The sequence below is a fragment of the Desmodus rotundus genome, chromosome 5 (genome assembly GCF_022682495.2).
Source record: "Desmodus rotundus isolate HL8 chromosome 5, HLdesRot8A.1, whole genome shotgun sequence".
NCBI lineage: Eukaryota > Metazoa > Chordata > Mammalia > Chiroptera > Phyllostomidae > Desmodus > Desmodus rotundus.
The window spans coordinates 85887450-85908931 of NC_071391.1; the positions used below are offsets into that span (position 1 = coordinate 85887450).

Consider the following 21482-nt stretch of genomic DNA (forward strand, 5'->3'; position numbering starts at 1 on the left):
AAAGAATAGAACAAAATCTTTTGAACTATGTTGAAATAGCCTTAAAGCTCTGAGAATAATCGATAAAAGTCAGGAAGTGCTCAATTAATGATGAAACCTACAAATAACTAAGCTTAATGGAGTGCAATGCCTGAGATGTAACAAGCACTATGGGGCATTAACCTTAGAAAGTGGAAGTTTTATACCTAATTGATTTCTCATGATTGTCAGTGTATTTGGCCCTTTAACTTATTTTATGAACTTTTCCCTCTGTGCAAATGGCAGGAAAGGGCAGGGTGAGCTAGGAACGGGGCGGGGAGGGCCTATAGTGCTCCATACCCAAGGTAGTTTTGCTTTCTCAGAATTCCTCATCAGCAAGTCCAAATGTGGGGGTGATCAGCCAAGCATCAAGGCCTGACCTTTAAGGCCAGCTCAAATGGGACAGGTTTTGCTTAAGGGTTTCCAATGGATAAGTCCTCAAATGTAGGCCTATTTAAGGAAGCCAGTCTGTGCTGGGAAGAGATGTTTCTCTAAAAGTTGAATGAACAGTAGAGGGTTGGCTGATCACCTCTTGTCACCTAAATGATAGATTTCAACCCTGTACAACATGCAAAGTGATTTAGGCAGGACTTTTACCAAATAATTCCCTTGGGTTCAATGATTAAAATTCAGCCCATTTTTTTCAAAACTAACATATTTGTCTGTGAGCATGATATCAGCATGGTTAGATTTGAGATTATTTAAGTAATAATGTAATCTACCAATGAAACATTTTCCTAATTTTCTGACTGCAGTGATGTAAGAAGTTAATAGACTTATTCCAACCTAGTAAGTCTTTGGTGGATTTGGGGAAAGGATTTCCCCATGCCTTATCCCCCATGAGCTTTACTCTGTTTTTATCACCTTTTGGTTAAAATCTTAACTTTTTAATATTTTTCCTACAAGATACCCACACACAAATGATTTCTTAAGTCCCAGCTTAGGATGTTAAAGTATACATTGGTGTCATTTTGGCATAGAGACGTCTCCTGCGAAATGTTAGCATAAACTTTCATGCACACACAGAAATTAAGGGGGAACCAGAATGGGTGTTTACCCGTGGAGGCAGACACAGTTAGGGGCATAATTAAAGGAGGAGCAATGATATTCCTCATCAGAACCTCATGAATTTAACAGGACTCTTCCACCCTGACCTTCAGTCTCAACTACCAAGTGACACAAATAACTCCTCTTCAAAAAGTACCTCGGACTCTAGCCTATAAATAAAGACAGCACCTGGACCTTTAATTCAGATGCCACATTCCTAGGCCAATTTTAGGTGTTTTGGAGTCCCTTGTATTTCAGAGTCTGCTGGGTTAGGTAACTGAGGATCACATGCACCTGAAATGGCCGCTGTCCCAGCCAGCCAGTGAGGAGGAGGCCTCACTCCAGGTTGCAACCATTGGCTATTGAACTCACAACAGAAATGACAAGACAAGATATCTTTCAAGCCTTTAAAAATTAAAGTATATTTATGAGATCAGTCTACTTGAAACACGATTGCCCTTGAAGACTACATTGCTCTTTTTCCCAGGCTTGCCTTGCCTCTCAGCAGTGCTGAGAAAGTAGGTAAACAGTAATGTGATACCAACCGTGAACTGCTGGTTCTGTCGTCGCCGTTGTGTCTACAGACGGGAACAGAGGATTGGAGGAAGGGAAGAAACAGGAGGAACGGCATGCAAAAAAAGGGAAAATGGAAAAAAATGGAACAGATAATATATGAGCAAGCTTTCAAAGAACATCGCGTGACAAGCAATAATAAATGAAAAGCAAAAAGCATTTGAAGTGAGTTGCACTGTTTTAAGACATGCCTTCAGCTCAAAGCTGCGAGCCAGTGAGGAAAACAGTAAATTCTTTGGTTTTGGGGGTCTTGCCAGGACACAACTCCTTGCTAGTCAATAGTCAGGGGAACATGCAAAGTGATGAGAAACACCAGTGCAAACTCAGTGACTGGTAGATGGCTTGTAACGCATCAAGGCTCTGGACTGTGACAGAAAAGCTCACTCGAAAGCTGGCTAAACAATGGCTTCATACATTCAAACATTGCCTTTGTTTTAACCCACCCACCCAGGCACTCAAGAGTCATGACTGCCAATTAGGCTTCAGTGAATCAATTGCACTTTTTGGATCCTTTTATGGCTTTTGCTTAGATGCCTGTAGATAAATATATGGGTTCAAGTTTTCCATCCAGTGTGTTGTTTCAGCAGAGTTTGGCTGGAAAGTTCAATGGATCGGGAGGCCATGGGAACGAACACGTTAAAGGTTTTCAGGTTACTTTCTATATATATACACCCCACCCTCCCCATTAATCCGTTCTTTACTCTGCAGACTTTACTATGTTAAAAGTCTAAAAGTAGGAGTCTGTCATGGAAATACACCCAAGTCAATACAATTTGCCAAATCCCACTTCTAATCATGTGACCCTCCAAAAATTAAAGTCTCCAGCCAACCCTTTGCTCCGTTCAGAACCACATTCACTGCTGAGAGCTGCCAGCGGTCCTGCATTCATGCTGCATTAGGAGATAGCACGCGGTCTTATTTTTCACTGCCAAATGCACTTGCTGTGGAATAAGATGTGAACTGTCTCTTTTACTTCTTGTTCCGATGCTGTTCAAGTTTTTTCCGTCTTCTACCTGGTTCCTAAACCAGGCCTGTCTTACTGGCTCCTCTTCACTGGAAATTCCTCAAGGGGCTCAATAAATTTTCTCTTTACTTTCCACTACAGGGGAACTGGAATAAATATCTAACAAAATGCACAATCACATTCTTTTTCCAGAGTCATTTTAACACCACTCCTCTGGCCAACTTTGTACCGACATCAACCCACCTGGCCAGACTTTTAATTTCCAGTTCTCCATCTCTCTAGTATGTTGCCTCCCACTGTCCCTCTGGCCAGGAAGGAGAGGTGACAGGGGTGCAGGAGTGAGTCATCTCCAACTGAGGTGGGAGTCGGGGTTAAAACGGCAAGTAGTTACCTGTCCTTTTTTTTTTTTTTAAATAATACAGCTATTTAGCTGGTAATTATTTTCATGAGTTTTGAAGATTTCAAAAGACTCTCACGGACCCAACACAGGCAATGTTTAAATGCATTGGAATGCTAAACATAACTTTTTTTTGGTCAAATGAGCCTGGTGCTTCTCATTTATAAATGACACATGAATCCACACCGGTGTTCCCCTTCAGTTGGCATACTGTCCTTAGGACTCTATACCATAAAAAATTTAGAGTCCTTCTAAGGAGTGAGAGTTAACCAGAAGTGGCCTCTCAGGCCACCGTACCTCAATATAACTTTTAACTGGGTTTTTGAAGAACAGATAAAGGAAAGAAAAGCATAAAACACAGCACATAAGAACATGATACTTACAAGTCAACTCTGTATGCATAAAATAGCAGTAAAAAAAACCACCTAAAATTGTACAGTTGAAACATCTCTATGAGATTCTCATGACACAGCTGACACATCTCCTTGCTGGAAACATCCAAGTGAAGTTTTGGGTTGAGGTGCTTCCCATTTGAAGGGCAAAGTCAAATGTACATTTGTGCAGAAACACTTACATACATGTTAATACATTTTGTAGCTAGGCACTGGCTGCTTTCCAAGATTAAAAAAAAAGCAATAAACACTTCGGCTCATTATTTTTGCAGTAGTGTTTCTAACATGCTTTATTTTCACCAGGTAAATCATTAGTATAAAATGAAAGAAAGGGGGTGGAGTAAAACCTAAAGGTTAGTGCCCTCAAAAACAACAGCTTAGCATTAACCAGTGACTCCCAATTTACTGTCTTCCTACATCACACTATTACATCAGCTTTATGTTGAAATTAAACTAAGTGAAGCCAGACATCAGCTTCCAGGTGCGTACTAGAAAATAAACAAAGGGAAGTTCACAGTGCAGCTTGCTTCCCCATTCTGGGGAAGGGAAATCCATCAATTGCACCCAAAAGGGGAGAAAAAAAGGATGCTGAGAAGGAAAAGACACATTCTAAAACAGTTAAAGGCAAACACATTCAAGGCAAACAGCACAGTTACTGCGGCTGGTAATAGCAAAGCCATGGCCAGCAATGGAGCAGAGGCCATAGCAGAGACACAGGCTGGCTGCGAAGTGTAGGGCGGGACTGAGGATGCACCCGGGGAGCTGCAGATGCCAGTCCTCGGTCTAGGAGCACCTGGAATGCTATCTGAAGAGACCCATTCTTTCTTTAAGTAAAGAATTTAAAAATAATTCTTTGTAAGTGACTTTGTGCTCCCACAGGAAAGCACAGTGACAGAATTGAAATTCTTCAAAATTGCCTTATGACTTCCTGCAGAAACCACAGACACCTGGGCTCTGAGTTGAGTGAAGCTCTGTGAGGTAGGACTTATAAGGGTATTTTTATCAGAAGACTGGAGAGATGTGGAAGTCCACCCCTCTGCATCAACTTGTGGGGTCACTAGATTGTTTGACAGCATTCTAAATGTACAACAGGCAACATGCAGATAGTAAGTTTCCAATACAAGTTATAAAGGCCGAAAGACGAGAGTGCGTAAATGACCTTGTTGCTGCCTTTAACGAGTCATCTTTGAGCTAGACCTATGAGAAAAATAGGTCATAGAAAGTTGAGCTGGACCTATGATGGTCAGGATTAGAAATTAAAAAGGCTTTGGTGAGCTATTGTCTCTATTTTAATTTTAGTTACAATGAGGGCAAATTTACCGTACATTTATTTTAGATGGTCAACATAAAATAATACCATGTTCTTGAAGACCCAGTGTGTACATTCTTTTTTTTTGGTATGTATATTTTAAAGTTTATTTTTATTGTGTTTTTTCCATTATCATTTGTCCCCCTTAGTATGTACAATCTTAACAGTTACTCTCTCTAGCCGTTTTGTGAGTGTAATCAAACAAGGTGTCCAAGGGTGGGCCTTCCACACTGCTATTTGAAAGATGTGAATTGCATTAAATACTGACCTTTTTTCTTAGCCTCCCAGACCTGCAAACAGTTCATGGGACCCTATCTCGAATATTTCACGTTGTAGTATATGATATTTACAAAATGAAAAAGCCCCAACAATATGTGAGATTAGAGATACTAGCCATTTAACCAAGTAGAAAAAACAAATGACTGACTGCCTGAGAGGCAGCTGGGCAATATTTAGTTGAAACAGTCATGTGTGAGCTCCACTGTGGCACATTCTAATCCTTTCATATGGATTCGCTCCAACTTAGACTTGTTGGTTGAGTGTGACAGACTGGGGGTTTAGAACTAATCCATAAATTAGTCTGTGGTCTCAAACACAACGGGTGCCATAATGAAAATGAAAATCCTAGAACAAAATTAAATTCACAACCTGAAATACATTTTCTTCTCCAATTGCTCTGTGGTGCTTCTGCTTTACAATGCACAGATTCACTGCAAGACTGCATTTTGGGGTGTATGTGAGCAGGATGTACATTAAAAAATACACAGTTTAGCAACCCAGAAAACCCAATCTGCTCGAAAGCAGAGCTTCATTGTAAAGAGTTTAAATTCTCCCATTTTGATTGTCATAGCTTAAATGAAAGCATACCAAGCAGTCCGGACATATTTTAATATACTTTTCCCCAGTTTATTTTCTTAAGTAAAGTCAATAAGGAGGCAATGGGTTTTCTTAATTGAATTCCCTTTCAGTTTGCGTTACGGAGCTGCTTTAAATCTAGACACCAGGACAGGCAAGGAATTCCCCTGACAATGTTATTCTCATAGTTGTGCTGTGCTGGCCAATATATATTAAATACAGTTTTTTTTATTTATTTATTTTGACTCCTTTGAAATCTGTTGTTAAGTAAAAACACATGCTGGAAAATTAAACTTTGAAATTTATTTTCTACTGTTTTCCCAGTTAATTTCCTTTGCATCTTTACTGTGCTTTAATTAAACTCCCATTTCTCAGGGGTGGGAGAAGAGGGCAGGAACAGAACCGAAGCTAAGAGGCCCAAATCGGAGAGCTACAATAAGGCTCTCTTCTTAAATGTCCTCTCCCCTTTGAGTGAAGGCACTGTATGCTGCAGAACAGCAGGATATTTTTGGTTAAGCAATTTCAAGTTTTGTTAAAAGCTTCTTCAGAATTGTTCACTAGTGCTGCTGTGCCCCTGAGATCTTTTCATCTGAAAAGCAGATGTTCTGAAGACAATAGGAATCTGTGCCTGGTTTCATTTAATAAAGAAAACAATTCCTGTATCATGTTGGTGTGAATGCTGGTGGAAGACAGGGGCGAGGCACAGGGAGGCGGGGGAAAGAAGAGGGTGCTGCAAGGTGCGGGCAGGTGGGAGAGGGAAGCAGCTGCCGCAGTGAGTACTCAGCTTGTGTTAGACACTGGAGGTTGGGTCCTTCCTGCCTGGTCCTTGTTTCCCACTACCAGGATAGCTCCAACTATCACTTTCTAATCCTGAAAAACCGGTATTTATGACATTTTGTTTTGCACTGTTGATGAATCTTTAGTATGGAAGCATGTCAGGTCTTTATCTCTTGAATTATTTTCAAACAAGCAGCAGAAAAGTGTGGAAATTATGATAGAAGCATTAGAAAAAATCTCACTCACTTTCCATCTCTCATTCCTTTTTGTAAAAAAGTGTAGAATCAGATGAGCTTCATGATTATATTTGCTAATTTCTTCTAGTCCCTCATATATCAAAAACTGGTTGGCTACAATGCTATTTGTAACAGGTTTATAATCATCAGCAAAATAAAAATGCATGCACTTAAGACACTTTGAAAAAATGGTCATGTATTTTGGGGGCAAACCTGAAAAGTGGCTTATTATACAAAAGGCTGCTCATGAGTACTTACTAGTGTCCTAATAACACTCTTGTCATCAGGCATACTGGCATATCAGTAACACTCCATACGTGTCCAATACACAGTGAATGAAAGACTGTCGTAATGGAGTGTATTGCAGTGGATGCCAATTCCAGAGAAAAGGCAATTTAGTAAACATTTTAGGATGAAAGATGAGTCTTTTCTAGAAACCAATGGTTACTATATGCCTGGAACATAGACACACAAAACTCACACACACTGAAGTTAGATGCTTGAAGTTAAGTTAGGCCTTCAGGCTTAATGTCCAAAGTGCCCTGCTCTCCTTTCTTATTCCACCACCTCTCCGCCCACCCCTTGCCAGTCATGCTATTTCTCTCTGACTTCTGACTTCCCAGAATGAGACTGCCACCAAGGTCCTTGGATGACTCAAGTCTGGTTCCCTTTAGGGAGGGATTTCTCAATCTCAGCATTTGGGACCAGATACTTCTTTCTGGTGGAGTCTGTCCTGTGCATTACAGGATGTTTGGCAGCATCCCTGGCCTCTATCCATTAGATGCCATTAGTATCCCAGTTGTCCCAGCTGTGACAACCAAAAATGTCTCCAGACACTGCCAGACCACCCTGGGGTGGGGGTGAGGAGGCACTGGAGGGTGTAGAACGTTATATTCGCCCTTCAGTGAGAACCACTGCTTTGGGAAAAGAGACTCTGGACCTTACTGGGGTAATTATAGAGAGTGGAGGCTCATCCATGAGGTCCTGAAAGGCAAAGGAGGTGCCCATGCCATCCTTTGGTTAGTTACATTTTTCCATTCTTTGATGGCGCAAACCAAATTCTGCTTCCCCTCTGACACTCTCCTTAGGCTTCTGCCTATGCCACTGAATCAGCCTGAACTATATAGTATCTGCTGCTACTGAGTTCCAACGTATATATCCTAGTCTTCCCTCAACCATATTTTAAGGGGTTAAAGGAATTTTCAGGCTGCACAGGCACTAGCATAGTGCTACACATACTATGGGTGCTTGATATTTGTTGAATGCATCCCTAAAAGCAGACAAGCATATACCCCTTCACCATGCAAATATCAATTGCACAGAGTAAGAGGCAGTAGCCAAAACCCTGGAGAGCAAAATAGCTCTATGTGGAGGAAAGCTTTCTGCTGTGATATAGATGGCCAGGCTGGACAGTCTTAAACTCAGGTGCACCTCCTTCTTTTGTATTTAAGAGCCTGCAAACGTGTACTGTGCTGCTGCATTTCCCCATTTTGGCATATTCTACAAATGTTACTGAAGAGCAAGGGCTGCACTCACTTTCGTTATTTATGTGATCTGATCTGCATTACACACAAAAAGCTTATGATATTAAACTATTAAAGCCAAAATAATAATGTGAACCTGAGGGTGGGACTCACTGTCTCCAAGGTAAACTGGGTTTTGAGTTCTTAGATACCAATAAGAAAAATTTTACCATTTTCTTTTTCAAGGCACAAACAAATACTTAACTAGATATGTACTTTAAAAAGAGAAACACTCATTGAGAAATGACCTACTTCATTCTTGTGAAAGGATTTTTAAATGTGCTTCTGAATTTGGCCCTATAGCTATTCATTTCTTATTCTAAGGTGGTTTTCATTTTTAATTTATGGCAGTCACACATGTAGTGTGACCTGCAGGTTGAACTCCCCCCCTGGCCTGAATGCAAGCCGCTAAGGGTGTAGACTGTCTGCTAAGTGTCCTCTGTGCTACTCCTCAGCAAGCACCTAACTCAGGGCGCAACCAGACAGAAACAAAACAATGTCCACATTAACTAGGGAAGGAAGCACAACATATTTTCCTAAGATGATTAAAGGAAAAGTTTGATCAAACTGTCAGACGGGGAGAAAGCTACCGCCAAATGCAGAAACAGGTAATTCTATGTACACCTAATACACAAAGTCAAATGACTTCAAAGAAAGTTGAAAACAAAACATGCCCCCCCACCCCGCCCCGTCCTCCATGGCAGTAGGTTTTCCTTTGATTCTGGTCTCTGAGAGGAATCTGCATGAAAGATTCTTACCCCAGTAATGGCGGGCTGTCTCTGTATTTTAACAGAGGACTCTGGGACAATTTAAATCACGCAGTTTGCTCTTCCATATTATAGCATATATCTTCATGAACAGAATCACAGGGACAACTTGACATGACTTTTAAAAAGGGGTAATGGGAGCCTGCCAAGAGCAATAATTAAAACAAAAATATATGGTCAGGATATCAATGTATATGAAAGATAACAAGACACAGAAGAATCTAATAGAAAATCATACTAAGGCTCTGATGGCTCCCAATTCTATCCCCCAGGTGTTTTTTGTTTGTTTGTTTGTTTAAATTTGGATGGACATCCTAATGATACTAATGGCCTTATATGCTTGTAAAACCGTAACAATATTGACATGGCAAATGACACCGAATATTCCTTTCAGTACTCTGGAGCCTGCAGAAATTCTTCCTCAGATGAAGCTACCCTTTACATGCAGAGGACCCGCTCCACACAGGATGAAGGAAGACAAAGATGCCCTGCTCCTCCCATCCATCGAGTCTGTGATTCTGAGTGGGCAACCTCAAGCCAGACTGGGATTACAATTCTTCTCTTTCCAGGGTCTCCGAGATGAACCTTTAACCTGTTTTGAGGGAGTTGAGTGACTGGGAACTCAGTGACAATCTGTCTCCCTAACAAGGGGAAAAATTCCATTATCCTGGTTCCAGAAGATAAAATATAACAATGGAATACTTCCTTTCAGAGAAATCAGAAATCAACTATGACCTTTTGAGTTTAAAAATATTTTTCTATTGCATTTGTACATTTTCTTGTAATGAAACTCTGACCTGGGGAATGGGTTTCGGTCACTGCATGTGACTGGGAGAGAAGAAATAGATGACTGTGGGCTGCTGCTTCTTTTTTTAAAGCTCAGACTTTATGTTACTGTCATTGGATTTAGCTGTTGAAGCTTTTAAGGCTAATGGTGGTGGTAATATACCAAACAGTGCAAGAGAGAAGAGTGGAAATTAATTTAGCTATCCATTTGTCAAGCTTCAGTTTGGAAAAAAATTTTAGGAACCAATCTAAATCTAGAAGATAGCCTGGACCTTTACAACGGGGCACAGAATCATTCAGCTCATAACCTTGAATCCGTTTGAAGAAAGGAACAAATGTTAAATTCCACAGGTGCACTTTCTGGGCAAGATAAATATATATAAGACTGCCTATTAAAACACAGTAAGACTATAAGATCACATCCATTAAGGCAATTGATTCTACAATGTTGTTTTAGTGGAAATTTTAGCTTAACTGCTCTTGGGTGTGCCAGTGAGAATCTGGGAATTCATTACCACAAATGCATTTTGTGTGTAGAGAGGGTTCAGCTGCTAACGTTAGGCGGCTGAAGTGCACCTATGAGATCATCTTACATTGCCTTGAAATGAGAAGCCAGGAGCAGAGAGAAAGAGAAGCCAGGACAAGGCTCTGTTAAAGGAACCTTTGCTATGGAGAGAAATACAGCATTGTTTAATTGTAAAATGTCCTCTTAAACGAAGTCTCTGCAGTATGAACTGATAACGCACTGATAGCTGGTTAAGGACACAAGATTAGTGGTAGTCTGGAGTGAGGATTATAGTTGGGAACTGAAGCACCTCTGCCCGGTTGCCCAGATTGATTGTGAGCAGGGAGAAGTACAGGGAGCATTAAGAAAGGACTTAAAAGCAACAACAACAAACAGCCTAAGCTAGTGAGAAGCCACAAATGAAAAGTGTTGTTCCATGTTAAAGAGAACTGTGGTGTTGGTACAGTATGAATTAAGACCTCAACTGCCTTAAACTGTAAACTTGGCTGGATACACACAGACCCTCCTAGAGTGAGAGCTAACGAAGGCTGGCGCACACCTGGGCGACGTCTGCAATGACAACACAGACAACTGCAGACACTCTTAAAGGGATCACATGCAGGACAGGGCGAGTGGAGAACAGGGCGGTGTAATTTACACTGACATCCAAAGGGCAGCTCACAGGAGACTTTACGAAAACCTGGTAACGAGCTCAAGCCCAATTTTGTGTGCAACCTGGATAAGAGGTGAGACATCATAAAAGGTTAATAACCTAGTTCATAGGATGGAAAGTTGATAGCATGGTTGCTCTGGAAATCAGAGTTAGAAAGGAACATCTTTACTGTATGTAATCAATGATCCAGAAAGTGGAAGGAATCTATTCACTATATCGACAAACTAAGTTCACTTAAGAAGCAGAGGAAATTTAAAAAAGCTAAAACAAATACACACAGACAAGAATTCTCTTGTGGGTAAGGCAAGAGGATAGGAAGCAGCTTCGATAGAGCTGAGTTTAGAGTGAGACACAAAAACAAATTGATGGATTTTCAGAAGATTAACATTTTTTAAATTTATGTATTTATTTTGTTTTAGACAAAGAGAAAGGGAGACAGAAAGAGAGGGAGAGAAACATTGACCAGTTGCCTCTCCTATGCCCCCGGATCAGGAACCACACCCGCAACCTAGACATGTGCCCTGACTGGGAGTCGAGCCAGCAACGTTTTGCTGTGGGGGACCACGTCCAACCAACTGAGCCACACTGGTCAGGGCAGATTTTCAGATGATTTTAAATTAAGGCACTGATGTTTTTATAAACAACATTCAAAAAAGTCCTCACTAGTGGCTTAAAGTTCTCTGTGTTTAACTGCATGGTTAGAAAGGTGAAGAAAACTATGTTTAGACAATCTATTGTTATATTTCATAAATTGATGAGGCCTTTTCTTCCACTGAGTACTTTGAATTTCCATCATAGCCATCTCACTGACTCCTGTCAAAATTAAAAATGTCTCCAGAAAGTCAACTTAAATGATGGTTTCATATCTAGGGTGGTAAAGAGAATTTACATGTGAAGAAAGATGAGTAAAATATTCAGTGCTTTTAAGAAAGTCCAGTGTTAGGATTGTATACCTGGGCACATGGCTCAGAGACCTTGCAGTCTCATCAGACAACAGACTGAAGTAGCAAAGTTATTTTTAAGAGTTTCTTTTTTCTCATAGAATAATTACTTTTACGTTTCTGCGCCGACAGTGGGTTGCAGAGGCCTTGCCTAAGGAAATCTTGCATGTCTAGTTGACACGGTGCAGTCATAACCCTTCCTATCTTGGTAGACAGGGGACACTGCAAGGCTCCCAGACAAGCAACGTCAAGCACTATGAAAGCCACTGGAGTCCAGGAAGTGGACAGATGGCATACCTTCTCTGTCAGTGATAGTCAGAAATAAGAGACAGCGAATCTCATTTTGAATAAGAGTTTCAGATAGTCCAAAGAGATAAAGCCATACATTACAACAGCTGTGGCTGTCTCTCCCCTCCTCCAACGTTTAACTGCAGACAGCAAGGGGTACAAGCATGGAAAAGACAGTGACTCCCTCTGACCAGGCAGTTTCCACGGGTGGGAAGTGCTCTGTGGGGCAGGAAGGATGACGACGCACTTAGGAACACGGCCCACATGGGCATGTAAAAGGGTGTGTATTTTCCTTCACAGGGATTGAGATGAAATTAAGACAAGGAGAAGATCCAAAGCCAGAATACTTACCATTTCATCAACCATGGCTTAGCATAAGCCAGACTGCCATTTTTCCTAGCATTTTGCTTTGAATAGTGATGCTTAAAAAAGAATTCTCTTGTGGGTAAGCTGCAAAATATTTGATCTGCTGTTAAATGCTTGAATGTTAAAGATTTTCCGAGGTCCTTAAGATTCAACCTAAGAACACAGTCTTTGAAGTTCCAAAATAAAGGAACAATTAAATCCCAAGGATCTGAAGGGAACTTTTAGGCTCCTTTTTATACATACCAGAAAGACAATATACATTCAGGACATTTTCAATGGTAATGAAGGTACCATACCTGTGATGATGGTAAGGATGGTGGTGGTGGTGGTGGTGGTGGTGGTTGTTGTGGGAGGAGGGATAGTTGTGGGGGGATCTGGATAGAAAAAAAAAGGAAAATCAAACCCACAATGCTGAACACAACAATGACCAGTAATGACAAAACAAAGGTATGAGGACACTGAGATGTTTGTTTGATGACTTCCTCCTTTAAAACCAAAAGTTTTCCCCCAAAGATTTATGTCTTCTAATTACATTCCAAAGCCTTAATTGGAAGAGCTGAGAAAAGAAGAAAAGAGATTTGTATTAATGAAGTGAACTAGGGATGAGGAAATGTGAAGTAGAGAAGGGAAGAAAAATCAAACACTCCACCCCAATCCAATTTCAAAGGTGGGGTTAAACCAACTCAGCACCCAAGAGGGTATGATGGTTGTCATTTCACTTTATATGTTTACAAATGGGAGGAAGGAGGAGATGGCGCCGCTCTATCTAAAGGGCTCCTATCGGCCGAGGATGAGTGTGCTCTCATAACTGTTAACTTCAATATTCTGCATCAGTACACCCCAGCAGGAAGTAAAACTACTTCTATACTCTGTATACTTCTATACAAAGAAGAGAGAATGTCATCACTAAATATCAAGTTCCAGGCATGGGAGATTTTACTGAGATTTTATTTTTTATAAATCAAGAAAATCTGACAACTTATCAATATTGATATGTTAGTTGCCTTTGCTCATGTTAAAAGCTTGACCTAAGTGGACGACAATGATAAAACTGAAAGAACGTTTTCCATCTTGTAAACAGGAGAACTAAGTATAAGTGAGACTTGACCCTCAAAGCCCAGGAATCCCAAAGGGAATCAATTCTCTGTCAGATGCTTGATAACTGTATATTCTTCTATCATCACAAAAATTATTTAGGGGAAAAGGGAAGGGCAAATATGAAAGACAAAAAAAATTTCTAAGCCCAAATGATCAAACTGAATGTGTTAAATTATCAGCAAGACTTTGAACTAAGCGATCACTCTGCTATAATGGAGCATAAGACGATTGAAGGCTTTTGATTTTAAATTTTATCTAAAGCACATCATTTTTTTTCCTCCCTGACACATCTGGTGTCCTTTTATCTCCAAGTGAGCTCTCAGATTGTCTAATTAATACATCAAAACTTTAATTATATATTGCACCTTTTTGAGGTTTTGTACAAATTCCTGAAAGTTTATGAAAACATTATCTTGGCTCTTGGTTGTAAGGTCTGCTTGAAATGATTCCTATTATTGATCAATAATCTGAGGTTTTAACGTCCCTCACAGAATTCTTCTCTCATACATACACAAATGTACAAATTTGATGGTGAATCAACAGCAAATTATACAGGAGACATTATTCTTTGAAGTTGGGGGCACAAGGAGTTTAAGCTATTGTTTAAAGCAGCCTCACACAAGTCTAGAAGGAATCTGTTAAAAACAAACAAACAAAAACCTTCATTCTCCTCCAAGAAGGAGAAATGATTAAATTAGTAATTTCAAACTACCTTTTCAGAAGAACAGGCAGCATGTTCAGGCTTGCTCCTTAGACACTCTCTCACGGAGGCCACCCGTGGGGAAGCATTTTGTGACCTGGCAGATCATTGGATGCACCTACTCCCTGCTGCAGGGGCAGGTGCAGATGCAGATAAGCAGGGCACACTGGCCCCTGAGCCAAGCACTGAAGACTTCCTGCTCCTTCCTGTACCCAACTCAGCGACGCCCAGAGAGGTACCTGCTGTACAGCACGTGGACAGCTAATGTGGCTTTTCTGTGCTGGCTCAGTTACAATATTTATCACTGGAAAGGAACATCTGTACCTGGGAGACTCCCCCTGATATACTAGAATGCTATTTCTGTACCTATCTATAAAAGTATTGGCACAAAATATGTGATATCCACAACAGAATCAAAGAAGACCTGAAGGTGATTTGAAAGTACGATTATAAACAAGGACTGGACCAGACTAATGAGGTCAGAGACTTCAGGTCACCAGTTTTTTTCATTTTGTGAAAATCACACATTTCCAATTATTTTTATCACTACCAGGGTAAATGTTGTCCTTCACATCTGGCTCAAGTGGCCTAAATGAATGAGATTCTGTTAACAGGTAAAACCTCAATGCTCAGATCATTTCCAGCAATAAGAGCAATATGAGGTCATTATTCAAAAAAATACAGTGTTGGAGCTTATGACATGGGTCTGACACATGGAAGCTAAAAGAACAAAACAAACTGGGGCTCAGCATGAAGCAACTAGGTGTGAGGTATAGAAGTTACTTGGAGGGAATTAAACGTTGTAAAGGCATGTTAACTCTTAGTTCATGACGTACTTTGAAAGTTAATGTAGTAGTACAGTAAATCAGGTTTGAAAAGAAAATCTATTCACCATCTCAAACTGCTACAATATTTTATTAACAGACTAGCAACACCTCAGGTTGTATTCTAGCCTGCCATTCCAAGGCTTGCGAGGAGCACAGATTAAGGGAGGGAGGGAGGATACTGCAGATCTGGCAAATCCCTAGTCAAGCATAAGGCTTGGGCTGGGGAGATATGTGTGTGTAGATGCTCTCACCTAAAATGTGGGTCTCTATGTTTCTTGACTTTCAAATTATGCACTCTGGCACAGTGGGTTAATTCCAAACGAGTTCTTATATTAGAGGGAACTGTTCTACTGAAAAGCAGTGAGAACAAAAGGAACTACAAAGATATAAATTTCACTGTGGGCTTTGGAGTCAAAGTATCGTGGCTGTGACTTAGTTAACCTTGTGAACTTAGACAAGTTATATGATCTTTCTAAGCTTCATTTTACTGTCTGTGAAGTGGGATGATGACAATGCTTTCCTCATGATGTTACTGTGGAGTTCAGCAGTGATCATGCATGTAAAACAGTCAGTCATCCTAGGGTGTGGGAAGAAGCGACACTCGGTAAATACTAGCCATAGCTAGTATCCAAAATTATTCAAATATGGCTGTCGATCAGAGCCAGAAAATGTTTCTCATCTTGAGTGTAGGAACAGTAGATAGAGTAAAAAAACACTGTTTTTCTAGATATTTTAGTCTTCTGGATCAAGGAAGCATTTAATAGATTGGTGGGAATTTGCCACTGCTTTTTAAAATCTGCAATTTATAAAAATAGTTGAATGGAAGTCTGTAAACCTGCAATGCAGGGACTTGAATGAGGTTTAAACACTGATGTAAGGAGAGCAGAAGGGTGAATGCAGAAGCAAGAGGGAGGGATTTACCTTCCACCCCTTCTATCAGCAGATCACAAACTGTCTGAGGGATGGAGGTAGCTCTGTGGATTGTCAACTAAAAATGGGGCATCCCCTCACACCTACACAGAAAAGTTGTTTCCTTCACTTTGATCTCCTTAACTACGGGGGAAAATTAACGCTATTATGTGCAGACCACAGACAACGTGGGCAGTATGCCAAGAAAACATACCTCAGAAGTCTACTAATAAGGTGGTTAGATGTGATCCTTTAATTTTGCATTATGCTAAGGAAAAAAACCCCTCAGGTATAGGCTACAGATTACATTTTAATATCCATGTAGATACGGTATACAGCATGCTTCTAGTTCATAAAAAAATGTGATTTTTATTTTCTTCATAAGAAAAGTGGCCAGGTTCTAAGACAATAGGGTAAAAATAAATATTTGACATGTAGTTTATATGTGTACATGTTAAACTGCTAACCTGAAGAAAGAAATGCACTCATATTTTCATATACTTTTAAGACACTGAATTTTCATGCGTGTTGTTATTCATTCTGTCATGTCAGTTTATGACTATTTTTCCTGGTATAAAACTAACCAAGAGACTTCACCTGAACAGAAGAGACTCAATTTGTCCTCGTTAGACTAGAGGCAGTCCACTCTTTAACTGAGTACACAATATTCACTGTACACAAAATTGACAATAATCTTATATATAAATGGGAAAGAAGTTATAATTTCTGGCATATGGCAGATGCTCAAAGTATTTGTTGATTAAAGAATGAAATTCCTTACAATGTGCTTCAACAATCATGTAAAAAGATATTACGAATACAGACAAATTTTAATAAAATGTGTCTAAGGCAGGATCTATAGGTCATTAATATAGCTACGAAGGACCTTATATTTTTTCCAAGTATTTACTGGCTTGAAACACTCCCTGTAATAGCTTCAGGCTGAAAATAGGGTTATTCTGCTCATCAAAGCAGGAGAAAGGCTGAGCCAGGTATCATTGGAAAACACCACTGGGAATAAACTTTGTAAGCTGAAAAACCATTAATTGGTAAGGTTGAATTTTGCAGTCATGATTTCTAACATAATCTCCATACCATGTGCCTAAAGACAAGCTTCCTTACTCAGCGTGACGAGAGACTGTGGTCTGGTGGGAAATCTCCACAATCAGGAGAGAAGAAAAGTCACTGCCCTCCTACTGGAGACACTAGGTCCACCTCAGGCCAGGCGTCTTTAAGTCCTTGAAGGAAACAACCAGGTTTTTGGTTTTCAACTTGACTGAAAGCTTTGGGAGTGAGTCTAACAGAAGAGTGTCTGACTGGCTCACGTACCGTATACATACAGCATGTAATCCGAATGAGCTTTCCCCACTATGTTTGAGGCCTCACAGCGGTAGGTACCATTATCTGTTTTGTTCAGGTTATTGATGAACAGATTGGGCCCAGACAGTACGGCGTGTTGAGGCATTTCATCATCGACTCTCACCCAAGTTACCATCACAGGCCTGTGAGCAAAGAGGAGAAAGACAGGTTGCTTTATTATTTCCCACCAAGACGACTGCATCAAACTTCTCACCCACACATGAAATGAATCACCGGGTGACACAATTAAAGAGGTCTTATTGGAGATGGTTTAAAAGTTCACAGAATTACGACTGTGAAGACTCCAAAAACTTGTTGGAAATGTAATTTTCTTTGAACATTATCAGGTGTTGAAAAATTTTCAACACACCACAAACAGGAGTCTCATTATTTTCAATATATCTTCAACAAATCAGCAAATAACCAATGCACCCTATTGTTATGCCCTGCTGTGTGGTTTCACACCGATTCACATAGGACAGAGCTCACTCATTGGTAATCATCTCATTAATTAGGGGAAAAAATCAAATTCTTGGCTAGTGATACATGCATTAATCTGATGGTTACTGACACACCAAGACACCTGCTTAGAAGACACTTGTGATATTTAAATGGATTTCAAGTATCACACAAAGAAATGGACTTTTACATTTGAATAGCACTTTCTTTTGGGCTTTGCTGTTTGAAAAATCACCTCTTCTCATTCTGGAAAGATGGGATCACTTCTGGCCTCAAGGCACATCCATAACCTGCCCTCCTCCAACCCAAGAAGCCACTGGCACCCTCTGGGCCCCAGTCCACCTTATTTACATGCTCCCTGGCAGGAAGCCTCTCCCACCCACTGGCGCTGCCCCCCCCTCCCCGGGCCTGGCCGTGAGTGCACCCGCAGGCCCTGCAGCCAAGAGCTGCATCACCCCACGGACTCCTGAGTCCTATGGCACTTATGCATGGCAGACAAGTTTGTTTCAGTGATTCAAGTACCATATTTGTATCCATCAGGAAAAAGCAAGACATTTCAGAGCCAAAATTGCACCAAGAATCTTTCAAATGCACCGACTTTACAACTTTTGTTCTTCAAGGTGGCTCCTTTAATCTCCTATGAAATCAAGGCCACGTATAGGACTGCACCTGGAAACTGTCACTCAGGAAGGGCAACACAGACTCAAGCACAGAGGTGGCCTGCCTTGGGTTCCTAACACTACCTCTGGGTGCAGTGACATGACGAAAGACACATGCTCAGTGATGAATGGCTACTCAAGCTAGCCTGGTCATGTAACATTCCACTTTTCAAATGGGCTGTGTAGTTACAATTTTTCTTTAATTACACATGGGTTTGTCATCACAACCCAGTAAATTATTTAAAAATTAGTACTACATATATTCTCCTTGCAGGCAGTGGCAAATGGGTCTGCCTGGCAATCAGACCTAATATCCTGCTGTCTGACAGCTGAAACAACCAGTAGGGGTAAGTGCTAAGAATATTCACAACATTTAATGGCAAGTTAAATTACCACTTTTATTATATGCAATTTCTTGAGAAAATTAATAGGTAATATGCTACAAAGGATAGCTGCAGAGTATGTGTGCTTGCTCATACAACCACATACCCAGTCCCATTTGAGAGGAACAAACAAATACCCTCTCTGGCCTAAGTGTCCCAACGGAAACATGTAATTTACTGTCCCTGTGGCACATTCAATGGAATGCAGTACCTTCTTCAGGAGAAAAGAATAGAGAAACAAAATATATGTTAGTAAGCCATATACTGTAAATGTGTTTAATGTGGCCGAATACAGGTATTACAAGTAGCAAGAGGCCTGTGAGAATTTTTTTCTCCTCTGGATTGTTTTGGAGGTAAGGTAAAGCTGCTAACTAGGGCATAATTCGAGCAGTTTTCAAAAAGAAAGATCTGAGTCTTTCACAATGCTCCAAGAGAAAAGATCACTCTGCCAGAGCTTGAAGCATTTAAAACCAAGTAACTGTGGAACACCAGAAGAAAAGCAAAACAGACCAAGAGTACCTCCTACTTCCTACAGGTCATCTTTCAAACTCCAAGGGGCTGCTACAGAGAGAAGCAAATTCTCATCCTTGGAGAGGTAAACACAAAGCTGGGAGGGCTGAAGTGAGGAGAGAGAACAGATGGCAGCCAGGCTCATTTCAGCCCTCCCGTCTCTTGTCACAGGTCATTCCTTAGCTGTGGTGGGGAAAGGAAGCTTTTTAAAGATGCTGTAGGTTCCTTATATGAAAACTGTGATAATGGTGCTGGTTAGCAAAACTCTGAAAAGAAAAAAAAATCATACCACAGGGACAGCAGAGGGAGCTCAATGCTGGTTTGTGTTGGGGACACTAAAGGTCAGAGTGCTAATCCCCAAACTGACCTGCTGTACCATTTTATGGTACCCTGGATTACTCTCCCCCTAAGCAGCTGTTAATGCCAAGCTTCATCTACCAGAAAAATGAAAGAAAAATTTCCTCCTCCCCAAACTAAACTGAATAAGCTCTAAAGTGGTACCACCACATGTCTTTTGCTGTATTTATGATGTTATATAGTTTCTCTAGTTCACCATCTTTCATTTAGCAGGGGCAAGTAAAGTAGCTTCTTTATACTTTCAATAAAATAAGAGTATTCATTGGTTCTTCATATATATATATATATATATATATATATATATAGAGAGAGAGAGAGAGAGAGAGAGAGAGAGAGAGAGACAGACAGACAGACAGACAGACAGACAGACAGACAGAGACAGAGAGAGAGACAGACAGAGAGCTCCTGAATCATTCCTTACTAACAAAAATATTTGTAGAGTCACTTTTCTTTGAGGGAAAGAGAAGCAAAATTAAAGGCAGGGCAAATTCATTTGCCTATGGCTGGCCCTAAACACAGCAGCTTAATTTATGTCTAAAAACTATCTTTCTAGCAGCTTAGTCATTAACACAGAGGTAGCAGATATATCATCAGACTGTGGGCCCACTAAAAATTTATTAGGATTATTTTTTGTAAGTGAAAGAAAATAGTCCTGACAATCATATTGATGATAATAAAATAGAATTAGCTGATGCTTCAATCTGAGCTGGCATTTCATTTTCCTCCCCATTGTCATCAGTAAGAACCACAGATATTTATTCCACTGAGTATCCTTTTATTTCCTAAAAAAAATTCCATTCTTTACAGGAGGAGACAGGTGACAGACCAGTGAGTTGTCAATGCACATCTCTGTGTTGTGGCGTTTACTGCACGTGGGCCTCTGCCAGCCTTGGCCTTCAGAACTTACTGGGGCTTCCCGATGGCTTCACATGTTAACTCCAGCGCATCCCCTTCCCGGGTTAGGCCTTGTAGAGGGTAAGTCATCTGAATATGCACTTGAGGCTTGTCTGTGTGACAACAACACAAAGTATAATGTTTAGCAAATGGTATCATCAGGCAAAATCAGACCCGTGTGCTGCCACAAACCCCACAGCACCAGCACTCACTCTCTCCCATCCCTTTGCCTTCAGTAACATCCCTCTAATTAGTTAGTAATCCTGGCATTTGCTCAAATTAAATTGACTAATAACTCTAAGGAGTGAACTGTGAATAGATAAGAGATTCATAAGCCAACTGCGCCACATCAAACATTTCCTGTGAAATACATTTTGTTACATTGAAGTTTATCTCCGAACTCACTCAAGCTAAAGGAAACTCATTTGCTTTCATGCTGAGGTGAAGCCACAGATACTTGTGGTGCTCAGAATTGATACATTTTATCATATATTACTATGTGACAATATGTTATGATACTGCATATTAATAAGTTTGCCTCTTCTATGTTCTTGTTTTCAAATGGGAAAGGCAAAACTTCTGCACTCTACTCAAATGGCTTTAAAAATAAGGAAATGGGAGATTTTGGTGGCCCCCACTTAAACTCTGACTTCTCAATATAAACATATAAATAAGAAGGAAGGACACCGACAGTCTACTGACAGCCCACTATTTTGGGAACGGTAATTGGTAGTGAAATAACCCCAGTTTTGGGGATAAGAACACTGGTGTTGAAAATGAAGTAGAAATGAACTTAATGAGAAAGAGCCCCATGAAATGTGTGTTGGGAGAAATTTCTGATTCAAAACCACATTTCCCAATATCAATCCATTATTAAAACCAATATAGCATTCTACTGCAGGGAAGTACT

At 40.4% G+C, this 21482-nt stretch overlaps 1 protein-coding gene across 4 annotated transcripts in view; it reads right to left on the reverse strand.

The window, feature by feature from the left end:
• Positions 1–21482, reverse strand: part of CADM1 (cell adhesion molecule 1) — a 396491-nt gene that overhangs the window by 22041 nt on the left and 352968 nt on the right. The window contains exons 6-9 of one of the 4 annotated variants that reach the window (XM_024570893.3): positions 20586–20685; positions 17281–17453; positions 12714–12791; positions 1611–1643 (exon numbers count right to left, since the gene is read on the reverse strand). In XM_024570893.3, the coding sequence (XP_024426661.1) occupies positions 1611–1643; positions 12714–12791; positions 17281–17453; positions 20586–20685 (384 nt within the window). The remainder of the gene's footprint in view (positions 1–1610; positions 1644–12713; positions 12792–17280; positions 17454–20585; positions 20686–21482) is intronic. The other 3 variants (XM_024570894.3, XM_045204118.2, XM_024570895.2) reach the window with 3 other exon arrangements.